This window comes from Delphinus delphis, chromosome 2 (assembly GCF_949987515.2).
Source record: "Delphinus delphis chromosome 2, mDelDel1.2, whole genome shotgun sequence".
Taxonomy (NCBI): Eukaryota; Metazoa; Chordata; class Mammalia; order Artiodactyla; family Delphinidae; genus Delphinus; species Delphinus delphis.
Window position 1 is genome coordinate 112688246 of NC_082684.1, and position 21610 is coordinate 112709855.

The window sequence follows — 21610 nt, forward strand, 5'->3', positions numbered from 1 at the left end:
CTCTAAGCACAGCTTGGGTTGCCACCTTTCTCCTTATGTCCTGGTGGCCATTCTGATCCTTGGATAAACCTAGATGGCCCTTAGAATCAGAAGCTTCTGACCTTGAGTTTGTAACCGGAGAGCTTGGGGCAAAGTTGGGTGTGCTGCTGAAGCACAGCCCCTGGACAGCACTTTGCCAGTGTGTTCCGGTTATTTTTACTCAGTGGGTGTTGGAGTGATGAAGGTTACAAGTCTGGTGTTCTATTTTGAGTGTAGCTGATCTTCCTACCTTATGATTTTCTTATGGTTTATTTTTACAGCGTCTGGATGGTTCCATCAAGGGAGAAATCCGAAAACAGGCACTGGACCACTTCAATGCAGATGGGTCTGAGGTATAGCATGCATGGCTTTGTTATTTGGGCAGCTTGGGCTCTGTATCAAGGGGAAAGCCTTTCTAGCTTAATGTATTCTGTTTCAGAAACATTTCACAGTGCAGCTCTCCTACCTGATAAGGGAAGGAGAAATCACTAAAGATGCCTCTTAATTTTGTTGTTTGTCAATCCAGAAAAGCATATGCATGCTTGTTTATCTCCCCTGGTCTGGATTAATGACAGAGTAGTTCCGGTATCAACTGAGGGTTCTCTGGTGGCTTTCAGATGCCAAATTTCTGGGCCTAGAAGAACCGCAAGGCGAGGGTTGGGGAGGGCTGGCTGGTAGGATTAATTTTGACATGTATGTTACATCAGAAGGTTCTGATCTATACTTTTTTTGCTGACTTGAGTCTTAAAAAGTATGTTTGCTATGTCTCAGATTTGTTGGACCCCGGCAGGATGTGGCTTAATTCCCTTGCTTGAGCTAATAGCAACATTGGTTAATCTGTTAAGTATCCAACTTGAATTTGGCATTATAAAGTATTTTGTTTTTAAGGTACATGTGGAAGAGTACTTAGGACAAGTTAGAAACCGTGGTAACCTTGTAATTTGTGCATATCAAACTATTAAATACCATGGGATGTGAGAGAAGAGGCGAAAAGAAGTTTAGTGTAAGTAAGGCTATAGTGGTGTGAGGAGTTAAGAAAGCTGTGGTGAGGGCCAGAGGTAGAACTAGAAGTGTTTTGGAGAGAACGTTAGAGCTTCTGAAGTCTGGGCCCCTATTCTCTATAAATAGACCAGGCTTAACTTTCTGCTTTCTCAAGAGCTTTGAACACTCTTAATGTCTGTCTTTCAGTCCAGAATGGTATGACTCCTGCCCCTTGAATAGCACATAAGCCTAGTTAGACTATGGTATTCTGCCTATTTCTCCAGCCTAAAATTTTAGTTCTCCTTGAGGAATTTTGGGCACTAATCTCTTCAGAACCAAAGCTCTGAATGGTCAAGGAGAAGAGGAATGTAATTACTAAAAACACTGATAACCATCTAATTCCATCTTCCTCTCTCTCCTCCCTATTTTCTCAACTGTAAAAGCACCACGATGCCCTGCTTCATAATCCTGCTGTGACGACTAAGTGCCATGCTCCACACACAGCACTGAGCGCAGGGCCTGGTACACAACAAGCACCCCATCAGTGTTACCTGTTTCTCTTCTTCAGTATTTGTTGAGATTGGTTTTGTGGTCCCTACTGTTAGTTTAAAACACAGTGTGAGTTGAATGTTTCATATCGCCCTTTCTCAAGAAAAAGCTAAAGTGGCTTTCTTCATAGTTCTGTTGATTCCCCTGTCCGATGGCTAGATATAGAATAGAGATTCCTTACCATTTTCTGCAACTCTGAGTTTTCTTTTAATTAATTTAAAAAATTACTTTATTACTGGGGGAAAGTAATATAAACACATTTAGAAATTTTGGAAGATGGTGAAGAGTACAAAGAAGAAATACTATACAAAGAAGAAAACTTCCATCCCAGAGAAAGCTTGCTATTCACATTATTTGGGTGCATTTCCATTCATCCTGGAAGAAACCCTTTGTTTCTTTCTATGTTTGCCCAATTGGGATCATGCTGCATATAGTTTTGTGCTCGCCTTTCATTCAAAATTCTACTCTGAGCATTTTCCCGTGTCATTAAATATTTTAAAAAACTAATTTCTAATATTTTCTCATGCCTGTTCCATCATTTATTTGACCATTTTATTGTTCTCAGATGTTTAGCTAGGATATGAGCATATAAAAAAGATTTTTGATACATTTTGCTAAATCACTCTTTCCAAACAATTCATATTCATAATGTTTATGTATGAATATTTCCATTTTACCATTTGATAATGGGCACAAATATCTTAATATAATTCATATTGTCTTTGATAAAGAGTGACATTGAAAATATTTCTTATGATCATTCAGACCCCAGATTTCATTTAAGTTTTAGGTGTCTCATTCTGAAGTGTTTACCTGCAGGCTTCTCTTCAGAGTGTGGTGTTGCTTGGTATCTCCACCAAGGCTCACAGACTATGCTTCAACCCCCCTGTTAATCAGTTCTTTATTGAAATTGTTTAAAGCTCTTGTGAGACAGCGCTCTCCATTTTTATTTCTACGGCATAATGTTGGTGAATGTGACTGTTATTTTAGAATGTGGAGACCTTTTCATTGCATCTGTGTATATGTGTTAAATACACCCATTTATCAAAATGTAACTCAGAACTACCAGTTTTTGAGTGCCATTTCCATGCCAGAAAGGTGTCAGTCTTTGATACATGACCAAATTCCCTGGAAATAGAAATGTTTGGCTTTGGTTTTCTCTGGCTCAGAGTTTATTCTCTGCCTCCTGCCCATTTTTTTTCTGAGCACTCAGATGCAGGCTGGTGTACTGTTCCTGCCCAGTCTCTATTATCATTGCTATGGAAACTGGAATATGTCAGTGCCTGGGTCTTTCCCACACACTGCTGTTCGGCCACACCTGCTCTGGTTTTCTTTGTGCATGTTCTGTGGTGATTGAGGATCCTGTGCTGTCCAGTGGTTCAGTCATGTGATCTCTTAGTACAGTGTTTCTGTGTTCCTCACCAGCCTAACAAATGAATGGACATTTACCCAATAAAGTCTCCTTGCTCATACTGAATGCCTTACATGGCATAATCCACCTTTACCCAGGAAATAAGTATCTAAGCAACTTGCTGAAACAATCCTCATGATAATTAAGTTTGTCTGGTTTCTGTTAACTGCTTGTATACTAGTTTTAGCCAGGAGAGAACACCAATTCTTTTGCTCCTGTTGCCTTATCAGATTCTACTTTACTCCTTAGTTCATTGCACTGACTCTTACCTCTTAATCAAATGAAAATTCACTCTGCCATCAAGTCCCTGACATTCTTGTAGCCTCCATAAAGTTTGTCCATCATATCTCACTTTTCTTCACACCTGCAGGGGTTTCCAGGTATAAGGGCTTATTGGACTGTGAAACTGTTTCTGAGAAGGCCACTGCATAAAGTAGTATATTGCATTGTGTACAGGACTTCTGTTTCCTGCTCTCGACAAGGGCTGGTGGCCTGGGAATCAATTTGGCTTCAGCGGACACAGTTGTCATCTTTGATTCTGACTGGAACCCCCAGAACGACTTGCAGGCACAAGCCCGAGCCCACAGAATTGGTCAGAAGAAGCAGGTCAGTGGAGAGGGGCCTCTAGATATGGCTTGGAGGGGAGGGGGCAGGGGAGGTTATTCAGCCCTTTCAGGATGTTTGTAAAATGCTTTTTTTTTTTTTTTCCTGTTTTGTCTTCATTTCCCCAAGGGTAGATGTCTGTTTGTTAATTAGTACAGAGAAGCTGTCTTTGGGGCTGAGATGAGCTTATAGATATGAAACTATTCTCTTTTGCTGTTTGAAAAGTATATCACCAATAACTTTCTGGCTTACTCAAAGATATATGATGAATAGACTTAGAATTGAAATTTTCCATCTATTTTATTACGGAAAAGTTGTTAAAATATTCTAACATTGTTCAAGATGGTCTACTTTTATTACACACGAACAGTATTAGCTCTGTGGTATGTTGGAAACGTACACACTTGTTTCCTTCGTAGATGAATTTCAAAGTCTGCTCTAGTACTGGGTACCTCTTTAAGTTTCATATGTGGCCAAAGATTCAGTTTCAATGAGACAGATCATTCTTTAGCAGCATTTTTATTGTTAGAACAAGGCTATAATAATTCCTTAGGGGCTATTTTATTTAAGAATGTAACGTGCTGTAAATAGTAAAAATATTGCATGTACAATACTTAAGTTGTCTGCTTGGATGGATGGCTTACAAGTGATATGCCATAGCAGAGAACAAATATTTTTTTATTTTCCCCCTTGGTTTTAGGCAGAGGTAACTTTTTGTATGTGTGATCAGGCATAAGCATAACATTTCCTTTTCCTACAGGTAAATATTTACCGCTTGGTTACAAAGGGGACCGTGGAGGAAGAGATCATAGAACGGGCCAAAAAGAAGATGGTATTGGACCATCTGGTGATTCAGCGCATGGATACCACTGGCCGGACAGTTCTGGAAAACAACTCTGGAAGGTCCAAGTAAGTGCCAGAAAGATGGGAGAGGTAGCAGAGTCAATTTTATGTCAACATTTGGTATAATTCATTTTTCTAATAGGATGCTTTACAAGAGACATTAATCCATTAATTACCTGGAAAAGGCCAAGCCAGAACTACAAGAAGATGGCATTTTCATTTTATTTTGCTCTCCCTGTTTCTCCTTCTTCTTCGGGTTCTTTTTTTTTTTTTCCATATCAGCTCTTTTCTTATGTGCCCTCTCTCTTTCTTTCCTGCCCTCCTCTCTTGCCTTTTGCTTTTGGCTCTGCCTGTGACATATGACACAGCAGCAGCAGTGGCAGCTGTGTGCTCCCCATTGGGCTTTCATCCTGGCACAGTGTTGCCTTGGACTTTTCAGCAGTGAGAATGCACCAGATTGAATTGGTATCTATTTCTTGGTAAAAAACTTTGTGTGGAGATTATCTTTCCTATTGAAAACAGAAGGCTATAAAAGGAAAGTAGTTAAGTTTTAGTTGGCTTTATTTGGAAACACAACTATTTCTCTTAGAGAGTTTACATTTTGACCAAATTGTTGAGTATCTTCTGAGGCAGTCCTGCAACTTGTGTTACAGGTGAGATCAAATGAGCCCTTCCTAATTAGATGATGATAATTTTCCATTAAAGAGGAAACTAGGCAGAAAAAGCTTGTTCTTTTAGTTTGGACCAGAGATGAGGAGTTTGAAAATTCATGGTGAATGATAGCTTTCTGAGTCAAAGGACAAAGAGAGAACTCCCTTCTCTCATGTTGCTAATTATCTTTCTTGCTTAACCATGTAACAGATGAATCAACAGGAAAATAATTGATTTCTTAATCTTTTGTTAGGTTAGGTTTACCACTGCAGACTCATCCTGTGGATTAAAAAACATGAAATATTTGTGAGATCATTTTTCTTGTGGCAGAATTTATATCTTCACCAGTAATTTGACCTCTTTATGAAGAATAGATATTTAGAACTCCGTAGAGGTTATCTGACATTCCTAAAAGATTACAACTACATTTTATTTCTGCAGTTCAAATCCTTTTAATAAAGAAGAGCTGACAGCGATTTTGAAATTTGGAGCGGAGGATCTCTTCAAAGAACTCGAAGGGGAGGAATCAGAGCCTCAGGTAGTCAACAATAAGGGAAAAAAATTTCTTGATAAGTATCATCTGTGAGAGTCTGAAATTTTTCTCGAAGCGATTCTGAGTCTGAGGCTTTTATAAGGAAATAGTAGTTACTTGCAGAACATAGTTTCTCTTTTTTTCTTACAGGGCTAAAAGCTCTTACTAAATTGACTAGGAAAGAATGAGAAAAGCATTTGAGGATTTTGTCTTTGGTCTTTTTTATTCCAATTTTATTTCTCATAATTTCTGAAGTTTCATCTTATCATTTGTATAAATAGTAGTTTGAAACATTAGGTGTAAAGGACATGAAACAGAGAGTGTGAAAGAAAATGGAATATCAGAGAAGAGAGTCGATTTATTTGCACCAGTCATTTTCAGTAAATGCTTACCACTGCTTGCCTTTTTACCATGTTTGTGTTGCTCCTGTTCTTTTAGGAAATGGATATAGATGAAATTTTGCGCTTGGCTGAAACCAGAGAGAATGAAGTCTCAACAAGTGCAACAGATGAGCTTCTGTCACAATTTAAGGTATGAAAATCATTGTCTGAGAAAGTCTTTGGCATTGATTCATGAACCAATAATAAGTAATGCCTGTCAGTACTTTCTGGGTGCAAGGGACTCTGCTTTTCTATTTACCGAAGTTGACTCATACCCCTCAAAATCATTCTCTAGAGTTCCAAGTATGACGTGGGTATAGACCACATAGTCCTCCCCATGAGGGTCACCACTGAAGCGGTCCATCCTGCCCAGATTCAGTGGGTAGAGGAAAAGAAGTCGCTGTGACAAGGGCTGAGAATAAGCTGTCAGTGGGATAGGTGGAGAACTTGGTAGTGTGGAGCTCTGGGAGGGGTGGAGAGGTTGTGGGAGAGACATTAATAGAATCATAAGAAAGAGAGGTCAAAGGTATGAAAATCGAAGGTGACAGTTGGGAAGCTCTTGACTTGGTGGGATTTTTTTTTAAGAACAGTTATGGGGTAGTTAGTGGTATTTGATAGAAAATTAAATGAGATCAGGACTAAATGCAGAAGCTGCGTACCTGATGAGTAGGAGATGACAGCATTGAGTATAGACATTATTAAAAAGCTTAGTGAAGAGAACAGTGAAAGTAATTTATGAGGATAGAAGGATCAAGCAAGGCAAAGTTTTTTAAAGGTGTTACCACGTTTCTAGGTTGAGGAAAGAAATTGAGAATAGGGAAATACTGAAGGTTCTAAGGAAAGAAGGAAAATTTGGTTGCACATTGCCCAGGAGGAGACTGGAACAGATATAATCAAAAGCACAGATGGAGGAACTGGCCTTTGAAAGAAAAAGGAAAGTATACACTTCAGGGAATAGAGGGGAGAGAAGATGTAGGAGTTCCAACTGGTGACCTTAAGTGAGGTGTTAGCTGAGAAGTGGAAAAGATTTGGGATAGTCCCATCCAGGGGCCAGGAGTTGCCAGGAGGAACTTGGTTTAGGGTGTAGAGCTGAATTCAGAAGATGGGGCTTCACATTAGAGCCAGTCAGCAGGATCATATGACTTGCTCCAGAAATACTTGAGGTCAGAGAAGTTGAATCAGTTGGCCATCCCAAGGTGGGAGAATTGGCTTGGGAGGCATCGAAGAGTCATCAAAGTGGCAAAAGTTTCCCAGATGCCAGTGAGAACGTGGTTGAATGGATTCATCATGGTTTGGTTCCATGCGTGTTAGAGAAGCGGGGAAGACCTGGAGGTTACATTGATGGTTATGTGTGGTAGACCCATAAGGGCTGAGGAAGAAGTGTTTGAAAGGAAGCATTATTTTGTGATGAAGTCCAAGGTTGGCCACAGGTAGAAGTTGTCTTAGTGGAAGAAAAAGAAAGGAGTTGAGTGGATCACAGAGCTCTAGGATCAGAGTTAATGTGTCTGTGGATGCAGAGGATGGAGGTGAATTGTTAGTGTTTCAACTGGATTTCACTTCTATGGCTACTGCTCCCTTCTTAAACAGAAGTAATCTTCATGATGGTGTCCTGGTCTAAATATATTAAATATTTGATAGGAAATAAATGGAATATTCTTCCAGGTTTGTTTCAGTTTTTTGCATTTTGTGTTCTTGTTTTTATTCCTAAGACTAACATGAAGTTTTGAGCATATGAAATTCTTACAGACCTTTAGCTTCTATACTTTTGATAAAAATGAATAAGGTAACCAATAGCTACTGCTTTGAGTTATGGGTTGTTTCGAATGAGCTCTATTCAGTAGCGATTTATAATGTATAGGACTGTAAGTTTGTAACGGATTAGTATTAGGTTTTCAAATGTTATAATCTAAATAAATCTAAAATTTCTAATTAGTACATTAGAAAGTATGTATGATTTAACAGCAAATCTTTCAATAAAACTTATAAGGCAGTTTGTAGCTTTATATCTTTCCCTGTTTTTCAGTAAAATTTCTGATGAACTTTAGGATTTGGCAAGTAGATTTTGTTGGGGGGGCGATAAGGGAGAGATGAGTAGAAAATTGATTATTTGATTATGTAATATCACAGGAGTCCTATTATCATTCATAGCATATTAGATTAAAAACAGTGCTTGAGTTGGTGTGTTAGTAGATGGTGTTTGGGAAATAGGGAAATGTCAGACAATGGGTTGTCCATTTGTGTTAAGGTTGCCAACTTCGCAACAATGGAGGATGAAGAAGAACTAGAAGAGCGTCCTCACAAGGACTGGGATGAGATCATTCCAGAGGAGCAAAGGAAGAAAGTAGAGGAGGAAGAGCGGCAGAAAGAGCTGGAAGAAATTTATATGTTGCCTCGAATTCGGAGTTCCACTAAAAAGGTGAACAAGTAACATGAAAGATATGGAAGTATTGATACTTCTTATTTTGTTCACCTTATGTTGTTGTCCAGATGTGTGGAGGGTTCCAGGGTAGAGTTATAGGAAACCTAGCAGAGGGAAATGGAAAAATGCACAAGGCTCACGCGCATACCTGTGAGGCATTTGATCTTTGCAGATTGGCTCTTTGTGAGATGGCTGGACAGGATTTGAGTTTGACAGAAGTTTACATTTTGCCCTTGAGATTAGAACCAGTAAGTCTAAGAGTTTGGTTCTAATTGGCAAGGCCTTTGCCTTTCAGAGTCAAACCTCTTTTCACCTTTAAGTGTTTGTTTATAGCACTTGGCATAAATAGTAAGAGATTATATAAAGGTGCTTCAGTTTACAAAGCTCTATCATAGGCACTATCTAATTTGATTTTTGCAACAACATTTAAGTAGATAGACTGTTTTATTACCCAGTTGTTGGAGATAACAGACTCAGGTTTGTCTGAGATCCTAGTAAATCAGTATTAGCTAATAGTAGCTATCATTGAGTATTCCCTGTATGTCAGGCATAAGTTAGTGCTTTTCCACTTACTGACTCATTTAATTCGTATGAAAACACTGTATTATAGGTGCTATTGTCCCCATTTTACAAATGGAAAACAAAGGCATGAAGAAGTAAAGTAATTTGCCCAAGGAAGTAAGCATGAAGCCACAATCCAAATATTTTTATTCCAGTTTACTTAATGACATTACAGTATGTCTCTGGCAGAATGACTATCCCAAGCAGGTCTTCTTTCATCACATGCCATCTGCCTCCTCCTTAAAGGGAAATTGACTTGCCTGATACGATGGGAAGTTCTGAGTATTAAGGAGTTAAGATGGGCTGGTCTTAGTCCTTAGATCTTTTGGACCTGGCACTTGCTACAATGTGACTTTGCCTTTTCAGGCTCAGACAAATGACAGTGACTCTGATACTGAGTCTAAGAGGCAGGCCCAGAGATCCTCTGCCTCTGAGAGTGAGACAGATGACTCTGATGACGACAAGAAGCCCAAGCGCAGAGGGCGCCCCCGAAGTGTGCGGAAGGACCTTGTGGAGGGATTCACTGATGCCGAGATCCGGAGGTTAGTGGGGGCTCTGCTCTCCTTACCCCTCACATTTGGAAGGACATGCTGTAAGCCTCAGGTTGATGGATCCCTGACATTGATGACAGGGAGGTCAGAGGAAGGCAAGGGGGACTGAGTCATGCTCCAAGGCCCCAGGATGATTCTCCCTTCTCCAAGGTTTTCCTCAGTTGAGCTCTTTCTGTTTGTTTACTTCTTGTTCTGGGTTCTGAACATTTCACAAAGCAAGTCCAGCCAAGAGGAAAGAGGCTGTTGGAGGTAAACTTGGGCTGAAACTTTCTTTTTTGTTTTTATTGAAGAATATGAATAAATACATACACACATATGTATCAATGTGTATAAAAGAAATGGTATAAATATAAAAAATTAAAGTAGTACAGATAACCCCAGTTTACTTTCCATCAGTGTTAGTGCTGGTATCAGTTTGGTTTATTGGTATATACAACATACTGTTCTGCAGCTTCTTGTCACTTATAACCAATTATAGGCATCTTTCTATGTCAGTACTTACTACACATTTGTTGGTGTCTGATTCACACCCCTTTTCCCTCCAGAAAAATCTAAAATTATTGCTTCCAAACCACTTTTCCCCTAGCTGCCATGTTATTTTTTTAAAAAGCTGAAGAAAGTAGAAAATATGAAAATGATTAACTTTATGGTCTAACCCAAATTTTAACTATTATCAAATAGTCCTTTTAGGTCAGTATTTGAAATCACAAGGTCTTTGTTTCCCACTAAATGTTATACCTGTTCTTTTATTCTTTCTTTGTTTAATTTATTATGGAAAAATGTAAATGTATACAAACATTGATAGAATATTAGCACACCCCCTCCCCGGGTATTATTTTAACCATTATGAGTTTGTAGTCAATCTTGTGTGTGTGCCATATTTCTATTTTCCCCTACCCTCAGTGTTATTTTGAGAAGAATGTATATTCTGCTGCAGTTGAGTGGAGTGTCCTATAGATGTTTTTTAAGTCTATTTGGTTTACTATTGTTCAGATCTTCCATTTCCTTATTGATCTTCTGCCTGATCTATCCATTATTGGAAATGGGGTATTGAAGGCTCTATTATTGCTGTATTGTTTACTTCTCCCTTCTGTTCTGTCAGTTTCTGCTTCATATGTTTTGGGCCTCTGCTGTTAGGTGTGTATGCTTTATAATCTGTTGTCTTGATGAATTGACCGTTTTCTCATTATAAAATGTCCTTCTTTGTCTCTAGTAACAATTTATGTCTTAAAGTTTATAACTTGGTTAGATATTAGTGTAGACACTCCAACTCTCTTTTGGTATTGTATGTGCAGTATCTGTTTCCTTTTTTATTTCAATCTATTTGTGTCTTTGAATCTAGCTTGCAACTCTTGTATGTAGTATATAGTTAGATGTTTTTCAAAAATCCATTCTATTGCTCTCTTCCTTTTGATTGAAGTCTTTAAACCATTTACATTTAAAGCAGTTACTTATAAGATAGAATTTATGTCTGCATTTTGCTGTTCATTTTTTATGTCTTGGGTCTTCTTTGTTCCTTTATTCCCCCATTACTGCCTTCTTTTATATTACATATTTTTTAGTATACTATTTTAATTCTCTTGTTTCTTTTATATTTTAAAAGTTATTTTCTTAGTGGTTTCCCTGGAGATTATAATTTTTTTTTAATAAATTTATTTATTTTTGGCTATGTTGGGTCTTGGTTTCTGTGCGAGGGCTTTCTCCAGTTGCGGCGAGCAGGGGCCACTCTTCATCGCAGTGCGCGGGCCTCTCACCGTCGTGGCCTCTCTTGTTGAGGAGCACAGGCTCCAGACGCACAGGCTCAGTAGTTGTGGCTCACGGGCCTAGTTGCTCCGCGGCATGTGGAATCTTCCCAGACCAGGGCTCGAACCCGTGTCCCCTGCATTAGCAGGGAGATTCTCAACCACTGCGCCACCAGGGAAGCCCCCTGGAGATTATAATTTAATGTTTTAACTTAGAAGAGTTTAGTTTGGACTAATACCACCTTAATTTCAGTGGTATTCTAAAACTTTACTCCAGTTTAGGTACGTTTCTTCCCCCTCTTTTGTGCTTTTATTGTCACACAGATTATATCTTTAAACTTTATAAGCCCACCAACACAGTTATATAATTATCGCCTTATGCAGTTGATAGTTAAAATCATTTAGGAGAAGAAAAGAGTTACTGACAAAAATACATATACACTGTCTTTTTATCTTCTTACTCAGGTATCCTCCTGAGGCTCTTATTTATTCATGTGGATTTGAGTTATTGTTTCATGTCTTTTCATTTCTGCCCAGAGTACTCTCTTTAGTATTTCTTTCAGGGCAGGTCTGCTAGCAACAAATTCTGTCTTTTTATTTATCTAGGAATGTCTTAATTTCTCCTGTGTTTTTGAAGGCTAGTCTTTATTCTTTTTCTGTCTTTCACATTGGATAATCTCAGTTGACCTATCTTTTTTTTTTTTAAATGCATCTCTTGTTTTTTTTTTTTTAATTTATTTTTGGCTGTGTTTTGTCTTCGTTGCAGCAAGCAAGGGCTACTCTTTTTTTTTTTTAATTAATTAATTAATTAATCTTTGGCTGTGTTGGGTCTTCGTTTCTGTGCGAGGGCTTTCTTTAGTTGCGGCGAGCAGGGGCCACTCTTCATTGCGGTGCACAGGCCTCTCACTGTCGCAGCCTCTCTTGTTTTGGAGCACAGGCTCCAAATGCGCAGGCTCAGTAGTTGTGGCTCACGGGCCCAGTTGCTCCGTGGCATGTGGGATCTTCCCAGACCAGGGCTCAAACCCATGTCCCCTGCATTGGCAGGCAGGTTCTCAACCACTGCACCACCAGGGAAGGAGGGCTACTCTTCATTGCAGTGCGTGGGCTTCTCATTGCGGTGGCTTGTTGCAGGGCACGGGCTCTAGGTGCGCGGGCTTCAGTAGTTGCAGCATGTGGGCTCAGTGGTTGTGGCACGCGGACCCTAGAGCACATGGGCTTCAGTAGTTGCGGCGCACGAGCTTAGTTGTTCCTCAGCATGTGGGATCTTCCCAGACCAGGGATCAAACCTGTGTCCCCTCTATTGGCAGGCAGATTCTTAACCACTGTGCCACCAGAGAAGTAAATCCCTCAGTTGACCTATCTTTTAACTGATTTTTTTTCTTCTGCTAATTCATATCTAATCCTGAGCCTCTCTAGTGATTTTTTTCATCTTAGTTATTGTACTTTTCAGCTCCAGAATTTATATTTGACTCCTTTATATAATTTCTGTCTCTGTTGATATTCTCCATTTGGTGATATATTATTCTCAAATTTTCTTTTAATTCGTCAGACATGGATTCCTTTAGTTCTTGTATATTTTTATAATAGTTGATTAAAACCTTTGTCTAATAAGTTCAACTTCTGGACTTCCTCAGGGTCTATTTCCATTGAAAACCATCTTCTTCCCTGTATAGGGACCATACTTTCTTGTTTTCTGTAATATTTGTTGAAAACTAGACATTTTAAGTAATACAATGTGGCAAGTCTGGAAATCAGATTCCCCCTGCCAGCAAGAGTTTTTTTGTTTGCTGTTTGTTGTTGTTGCTGTTTGTTTAGTAACTTTTCTGGGCTAGTTCTGCGAAGTCTGTCTTCTCTGTCTTTTGAAGTCTCTGCTCATTTAGCTTAGTGGTCAGCTAATGATTGGACAGAGACTTCCTTAAACACCTTAAGTCTACCAACCAGTAAATCTACCAGCCTTTGCTGAAGGGCTACTTGTGTATTTTGGGGATGTCTTCAATGTTCTGATAGGCAGTTTACAGCTCTGCCTTAGCCTTCAGTTCCTGTTTGTGCAGAGCCTCAGTGCCAGCCAGAGGTGAGAGATTCACAGCTCCTCAGGTCTTCTCTGTGCCTGCACATAGCCCTGCATATATGCAGCCTTCTAGATACCCAGGAATATGCCTGAGCTTTTCAAAGACCCCTGTGCACATCTTTTCCCCCAGATTTTTCCATTGCAGTTTTTGGTCAGCCTGTTCATATTGCCAACTTATAATGCTGCCTCAGGCAGCTGTGGTGTTAAACCTTTGCCTCTAATTTTTTTTTGACCGATGAACTACAGACAGTGTTCTTCATACAGAGTCAGGTCAAATGAAGACAAGTCTGAGAATGGAGCTTCTCAGGGTGCTGTCAGTCAGGTCAAAATAGCACTGTTCTCTGGGGAAAGAGCTTTTGGGGAGCTCTAGGCCTGTTCTGCTCCCTCTAGTGGCTGCTGTGTTGCTTCTTTGCACAGCTGCAGTAGTTGGGAAGGTATAGTTTTCAAGGCAGTTATGGAGCTGGGGAGAGGGCATGGGGAACAGAGCAAGTCAGAATGCCAGAGAGCTCACTGTTCAAACTGAGATTCAGCCATTTTCTTGAATAAATGCTCATAAGATGGCTGCAAGCCTTTGGTTAATTTCCAGCATTCTAACAAAGTTGATTTTGACAGTTTTGCCAGTGTTCTTGTTGCTTTTACGGAGGAGCGGATTTTCAAAGGTCCTTACTCCACCATTCCTGGAATGCTTCTCTGTCTCAATATTATTTTGAAGTAATCACAAATGGCATATTATTTCAGATGTAAAATATTTCAGTATATATCAAGAAGAAGAAACGTAGAGTGGAGGAATAATTCTCAGGTTTGCTTTCACATATATATAGTACTTTCCTAATCCATGCTATTCCTTTAATATTGTTTCTTAGCTATTGTTATATTCATCCCCATTTTCTTTAATTGCTGTGCCCTCTCTTTTCATTTTTTTTCTCCATGGTATCTCTCCCTTCATTTTTATCTAACCAGGTAGTTCGGCATGTTACAGTGATGCCCTTGATATATCATGGCATCTTGCTTCTTTAGTGAAAGTCTAGTGGTTGGCTGTAGGGAGGGGAGTGGATTAAACATGGATTGGCATATAGCATGGTTTAGGCTAGAGACTTGTGGAAGGATAGATTAGATTTTTGGCTGGAGACAATGTTTGGCAGAAGGAGTCAGAGTTTCCAAAAGAGTTTTGCCTAAAATGTTTAAAATCATATGTTTATTTTACTTTGCCTCATTACAAAAAGTATTTGAGGCAGTCCTAAAAACCTTATATTTGTATTATTGACCAGAAAGTAACGGAAAATATTGCAGTGTGGAATTGAAAGTAACAATAGTGGACTGAATAGACCACTTAACTGTACTGGATTTTATTATAAGAGGTTGTGGTTTTTAAATCATTTATTATGTATTGAACTCCATAAACTTGTACCTTCTAAAAATGATAGTACTAGAGTTAAGTCACCATTCTCAATTATGTTGCTAAGCAGTTTCATGACCAGTCACTGAGAATAAAGTTAATCTTTGGTTTGAATAGATTTTTAGCACTCACTATTTTAAGCTGGCCATTTTCAAAGGCCACCTTTAGTTCATTTAGTGGCAGTTGCAAGGATTGGGCCCAGTCTTTTTGACAGTTTTTATGGCTCATATTTCATCACAGGATGTGTTTGCATTAATATAGCTGAAGTCTTTTTTTTTAATGTGATTTATTGATTACTTTCTTAGGTTCATCAAGGCGTATAAGAAGTTTGGTCTCCCTCTTGAACGGTAAGCTTAGTAATATAATAGTTCCTTATCCGCCTCTTTTTCACTTCTGTATTGTAGAGGTTTCTTTTTTTGGTTCTACTTTCCATTTTTAAGGTCTGGCACCTTTTGACAGCCTGGCTTTTAGACATTAATTTACTCACCTGCTCCAGATGACTTGGATATCAACGAAACATATTGTACATGTAACTGTACTTCGCTTCTAGGAACATTGCAGTGAATGAAAGTAGGCTAGAGAAAGGAAAGTGAGCACAAAGAAACAAACTAGTGCAAATAGCTTTGGGGCACTTCACCTGCTACTGTTATCAGACAGCGCATTTAGTTAATAAAGAAAGATGAACCCTTTCTCCTCTGTTTTTTGAAATTAGTCTGTTTTTGTGGACTATTCCAAGTCAAATTCTTTATGATGGAAAGTAAGTCATCAGTCACTGTCCGAGGGTTCTTGTTGGAAGGATCAATTAAGGCATGTAGAGAAAGTGTCTTTGCAGGAACAAGCTTATGTGAAACCAAGTGGTAGTTCACGTGACATTAGAAACGTGGGCACAGGGCCTTGAGGTATCCCCGTATTTGTCTTTCCTCAGGCTGGAGTGCATAGCACGTGATGCTGAGTTGGTAGATAAGTCTGTAGCAGATCTGAAGCGCCTAGGGGAATTGATTCACAACAGCTGTGTGTCAGCAATGCAAGAATACGAAGAGCAGCTGAAAGAAAATGCCAGCGAGGGTAAGTCAGCATGTCTCCCTCAGTGATTCTCAAAGACCTGGCACTTGTGGATTGGGATCTCTGCTGCTAAGCATCTTTTTTTTTTTTTTTAAGATGAACACACTTATATCCCGTGCATCCCTAATTTTTTGAGGTGTGTATTCTCACCTGCCTTTACGTGAGGTCAGTTTTTGGGTTTTTTTTTTTTTTTTTTTTTTTGGTACGTGGGCCTCTCACTGCTGTGGCCTCTCCCGTTGCGGAGCACAGGCAGGCTCAGCAGCCATGGCCCAGCAGCAGGCTCAGCAGCCATGGCCCACAGGCCCAGCCGCTCTGCGGCATGCGGGATCCTCCCGGACCGGGTCACGAACCCGTGTCCCCTGCATCGGCAGGCAGACTCTCAACCACTGCGCCACCAGGGAAGCCCGTGAGGTCAGTTTTAAGATACCAAAGATTTACTCACAAATGAAGTTGATTTGCAGAAGGTGCAAAGTAATGAACAAGATGAATGATTTCTTTTAATGTTACTGTAGAAAGTTTAGATTGGTTTGAATGATGTAAAGACGTGAGTGGGTAAAGCTGAGTGGACACATTGCATTTTGGCTGTAAGTGAGGACATTACAGACCACAGACATCAGTAATTATCTTGGATATACATACATGTATTGTTTCGTTGTGATAAACTTAAAGGATTTAGAGAATTAGTTAGAATAAAAATAGTAGATGAATATTGTAAACCTTTTTGTTGCAATGAGACTCTCTTTGGCACTAGAATTTGCTGTAATTCGATTCGACCTGTAGTGTGTTTTGTCTTATACACAAAGAGTGCTTTTGCCTGTCCTTTAAAAGCAGGAGGTGTCAGGAGAGAGCTGAGGTCCTTGTTGTTAAAGGACACCCTTATAGTTGAACCTCAAACAAAAAGATGAGGGTGTGGTCATTCCACAGTTCACTGGACTGTGGTTTATCTGTGCCATTGCCCCCATTCTTTTGTCACCTTTCACTGACGTTACAGGAGGCTCTGTCATCTGTGGTTAAGTATTCAGGCCCTGGAGGCAGCCAGTTTACCTGGAATCTTGGTCCTGCCATTTCTTAGCTGCAAGACCTGAGACAAGTGATAGCCTCTTAACAGTCTCATGTGCAAAATAGAGTAGTAGTCTGTGCCTCAAAGGGTTTGGATGGTCACTTGAATAATTCCATACATGTGAAGTGCTTGTCATCACATCTGGCTTGCAGTATTAGCTATTTCATTAAGTAAAGAAGTATTTGTGCTTTGAAATTTTCTTCTTAAGGCTGTTACTAAAAGTAATAGAATTTTTAAATCTCTTGAATATAGTCAAAACATTTTTAGATTTTTTTTTTCCATGAAAAAAACTTAAATAACTTGAGTGGTTTGGACAGTGATCCAAATATGTGCTTTTATAGCGCCAAGAATACATCCAAAAGTAAATCTTAACTTTACAGTGTTTTTTTTTTCCGTGTAACTATTTTGAATAAGTATTATATTCACATGGCTCAAAAATGAAAAACAGGTATCCCTATTTCTTGTCTCCTTCTAGAAATATAAAAATACATATGTTGAAAAAATGGAAAGATACTGTTTTAACACAATTGGTGCTGTAGCATGCACTGTTCTGTACCTTGCTTTGTCCATCTCACAGCATATTTGGAGATATTTCCTTGTAACAGTCCCTTCCTTTCCACATGTTTCTTTTCTCTGCATGTTCACATTCTGCATCTGGTTCATTGCTTCCTTCTGGCATTGCTTAACTTGTTTCCATATACCTGTATTTTCTATAAATTGGCATTTAGCATATTCCTGAGTCCAGGTTAACATTTCCAATTCTAATGTAAGATTATTGATATCTCTTTGCTTAAGTTGAAAATTTTGTTCCTAAAAATGTTAACATAATCATGTATTTGTCTTATACATTATACACGTTTCCAAATATTAGTACCAATTTTACTGTTTTTATTTGTGTGTTTTCTTCTTTCTTTCTTTGGCTGTGCTATGAGGCTTGTGTGATCTTAGTTCCCTGCCCAGGGATTGAACCTGGGCCATGGCAGTGAAAGCGCCAAGTCCTAACCACTAGACTGCCAGGGAATCCCCCTGATTTTACTGTTAACTATAAGACTTCTTAATGCAGAGTTTGATTTCTTTGTGTTTCTTTTTGTCCTTAAAATACACCTCATTAGCAGTACACAAAGTACTATGTTTTAAAATTATTTGAAATTGTTCTTTTCTCTGTGTGGTTATGCTACCAACTTAATATATAGTTCAGTATCTTTTGTTTTCTTTCCCTTTCAGTTTCTAGGGACTACTTTTCTCCTTTTGCTGAAACTTTGTTTCTTTAATTATGTAAAACATTTGCATGGCCCAAAGTCAGAACAAAACCAGGAACACGATGAGAGAATCTTGCCTTCATTCCTGTCCCCCCAGTACTGTTCTCTTCCTCCCCTGTAGGTAATCATTTTGATTAGTTTTAGGCTTATCTTTCCATTGTTTCTTTTTAAAATTTTAAGTCTGTGTGTGTGTATTTCCTCTATCATACAGGAGATATCATACATTATATTCTGTTCTGCATCTACTTATTTTTACATATGGCGTTCACTCCATCTTACTGTGTAGCGTTCATACTTCCTTCCTTTTACAATTGCACAGTATTCCACTGTGTAGATAGATGTTAATTCAAACTTTATTGTCCCCTAGCAATAAATATTTGGGTTGTTTTCAGTCTTCTGCCACTATAAATAAAGCCACAGTGAATAAATAGTTTAATGAATATGCTGTTTCATATCTCTGCCAGCATATCTTTGGGATAAATTTCTGGAAGTGGGATTGTTGAGTCCTGGGAAAAATGCATATGTAATTTGGTTAGATACTGCCAAATTCTTCATAAATCTGATACCATTTACATTGCTACCTACAGTGTATATTCATACACAACAGAATGTATTGTCAAATGTTTGGATTTTTGCCAAACTGACTGTTGGGAAATGGCATCTCACTTTTCTTTTAATGAGCAATGTTGTGCATCTTTTCTGAGGGCCACTTGTGAACTGTCTGTACATATATTATGCCCATTTTCTATTGAGCTGTTGGTCTTAATTTTTAGGATCTCTTTTTCTTGTCTTTTTTTAAGAAGATTTAATACAAGGAATTTAAAAAAATTTTTATTTATTTTATTTTTGGCTGTGTTGGGCCTTCGTTGCTGCGCATGGGCTTTCCCTAGTTGCGGCGAGCGGGAGCTACTCTCCTTTGCGGTGCGTGGGCTTCTCACTGCAGTGGCTTCTCTTGTTGCAGAGCACGGGCTCTAGGCATGCGGGCTTCAGTAGTTGTGGCACACGGGCTCAGTAGTTGTGGCTCACGGGCTTAGTTGTTCTGCGGCATGTGAGATCTTCCCGGACCAGGGATTGAACCTGCGTCCCCTGCGTTGGCAGGTGGATTCCTAACCGCTGCACCACCAGGGAAGTCCCAGGATCTCTTTTTCTGATAAAAGTTGCCAGTGTTCTCCTCCAGTTTGTGATTTGTCCTCTCACTTTGCTATGGTATTTTGTACAGAAAACTTAAAAAAATTTTATATAGTCAAATTTATCAATCTTTTACCCTATTGTTGTTTTGGATTTTGATTAAAAACATTTTCTCTACAAAACAGAAACAGACTCACAGACATAGAAAGCAAATTTATGGTTACCAAAGGGGAAAGGGATAAATTGGGAGTATGAGATTAGCAGATGCACACTACTATATATAAAAGAGGTAAACAACAGGGATTTAATATAGCACAAGGAACCTATTATATTCAATATATTGTAACAAACTAAAAAAAAATTTTTTTTTCTACTCTGAGGATATAAAGGAAGTCATTAAGATCACCCCCCACCACCACCAATACCTATGTGATTTCATTTACTTTTATATCTCTGATTCACTTGGAGTTTTTCCTGGTATTGCATCCAGGTTTTTTGGATTTTGGATTTTTCCTATATGGCTACTATATGTCTCAACACCATTCATTAAAGATGGTTGATCTTTTCTCCACTGCCTGATTTTTTTTTTGTTTGAAGAGCTACATAATCTGTTATGGATTTACAATATTAGTATCCTGTTAATGGACGTTCAGCTTTCCAATCTTTTGCTTTACGGTGTTGTGGTAAATAATCTTGTGTGTATGCCATTTGCGCCATATCCTCCCACCAGCATTGACTAGAATGGCAGTGTCTGTCTCCTCTTAGTCTCACCGACATATTTTCAGATCTTTGAGTTTTCCCAGCCTGAGGTTAAAAAGGCTATGTCTATATATTTAATTTGCATTTCTCTTACCATGAATGAGGTTGAGTATTTTTCACATGGAACCATTTGTATTTCCTTTTCTGTGAATTGTCTCTTTATCCTTTGCCCATTTTTCTGTTGCAATCTTTTTATTTTACAGATGAGGAAACACAGACCCAGAGAGGTTAATAACTAGAAGTGAGAGGGGAAAGGGGACAGGGGGTAGTTTGTGCAGATCCGGGAATAAATCCCAGATTTCTGATCTTCAGAGGAGGTGCCTTTCCCGTTTTGCCACATTCTGTTCCAGAACTCATCAGTATTGTTGGGAATAGCATTTGCAAGTGAAATTCTTGTGGGTTATATGAGAATCCCTAAATAATTGTTTATAATTGTAGTGCCATTTCATCGACTTGAATGTTAAAAAAAGAAATCTTTTCTGAGGCTCTGAGCCATCTTTTCCCTCACAGACAAGTGTCATTATCATGCATTTCGATTTGGACTCTGGTTAGAATTGACTGCTTTGTTTTTACTTCTAGGATTACTTTAATTGGAAACTCGGGCTAGGGTAACCTTTCCATGACTTCTTTTGTTCATCATTTCAAATGTGTTAGGTATTAACTTGATCTCATACTTTTTTAGTAGAGAAGATCATCTTTTAAAGCACTTAAAAATCTGTTGATGGGTTAGAAAAGAAAAAACTTCAGCATTAATATTACTGCTTTAAAATCTTCTTTCATAAATTTTATTAATTTTAGAGCCAAAGTATAAAACAGGAATAAGAAGATTAAAATACAATTATAAACACTACTGGATTAAAAAATTCTAAATCTTAAAAAACTGAATTGTTTAGAGATTATTTTACAAACATTAATTGAGAAAATTTTTTGCCTTACTTGATTATATCTTTGAATTAACGATAAACCAGAGATATACGCTGAGGGAATAAGAGTTCAGGATTTGTTGACCTATGTTTTTTGTGAAACTTCAGCGAATTCTCACTTAACGAATATGAAATTGGTGTTCTTTAGGGAAAGGACCAGGGAAAAAGAGAGGCCCAACTATCAAGATATCTGGGGTTCAGGTTAATGTGAAATCTATTATCCAACATGAAGAAGAGTTTGAGATGCTGCATAAATCTATCCCTGTAGACCCTGAAGAAAAAAAAAAGTGAGTATAATACATGCCCATGCATGGGTGGTTGTGCCATTAGAAAACAGATTTGAAGTTACAGTTACGTGTAGTTATGTAGTATTTTCATTATTTTTTCTCTAACATACCAGAGTGCTTTGCTCATTGGTGTTTATTCCCAAATCAGAAAGACTCTTCCTCTAATGTCCTCCTGCTTTGGAAATCTTTTCAGATACTGCTTAACCTGTCGTGTCAAAGCTGCACATTTTGATGTCGAGTGGGGAGTAGAGGATGATTCTCGCCTATTGCTGGGAATTTATGAACACGGCTATGGAAACTGGGAGCTAATTAAAACGGATCCAGAGCTTAAGTTAACTGACAAAGTAAGTATTTCTGTGATGCTGGAGATGTCTAGAAGATTTGTTGTATAATATTTTTATATTGATTACTTACTTTTAACTATTTT

At 38.6% G+C, this 21610-nt stretch overlaps 1 protein-coding gene across 7 annotated transcripts in view; it reads left to right on the top strand.

Annotated features, from left to right (window-relative positions):
- The window catches only part of CHD2 (chromodomain helicase DNA binding protein 2), a 142850-nt gene that overhangs the window by 85071 nt on the left and 36169 nt on the right, over positions 1 to 21610 (top strand). For all 7 annotated transcript variants that reach the window (XM_060005483.2, XM_060005484.2, XM_060005482.2 and 4 more), the window contains 11 exons: positions 300 to 371; positions 3416 to 3565; positions 4323 to 4471; positions 5498 to 5594; positions 6027 to 6119; positions 8214 to 8384; positions 9315 to 9490; positions 15011 to 15052; positions 15631 to 15770; positions 21045 to 21183; positions 21377 to 21527. In XM_060005483.2, coding sequence (XP_059861466.1) covers positions 300 to 371; positions 3416 to 3565; positions 4323 to 4471; positions 5498 to 5594; positions 6027 to 6119; positions 8214 to 8384; positions 9315 to 9490; positions 15011 to 15052; positions 15631 to 15770; positions 21045 to 21183; positions 21377 to 21527 — 1380 coding nt within the window. The remainder of the gene's footprint in view (positions 1 to 299; positions 372 to 3415; positions 3566 to 4322; positions 4472 to 5497; positions 5595 to 6026; positions 6120 to 8213; positions 8385 to 9314; positions 9491 to 15010; positions 15053 to 15630; positions 15771 to 21044; positions 21184 to 21376; positions 21528 to 21610) is intronic.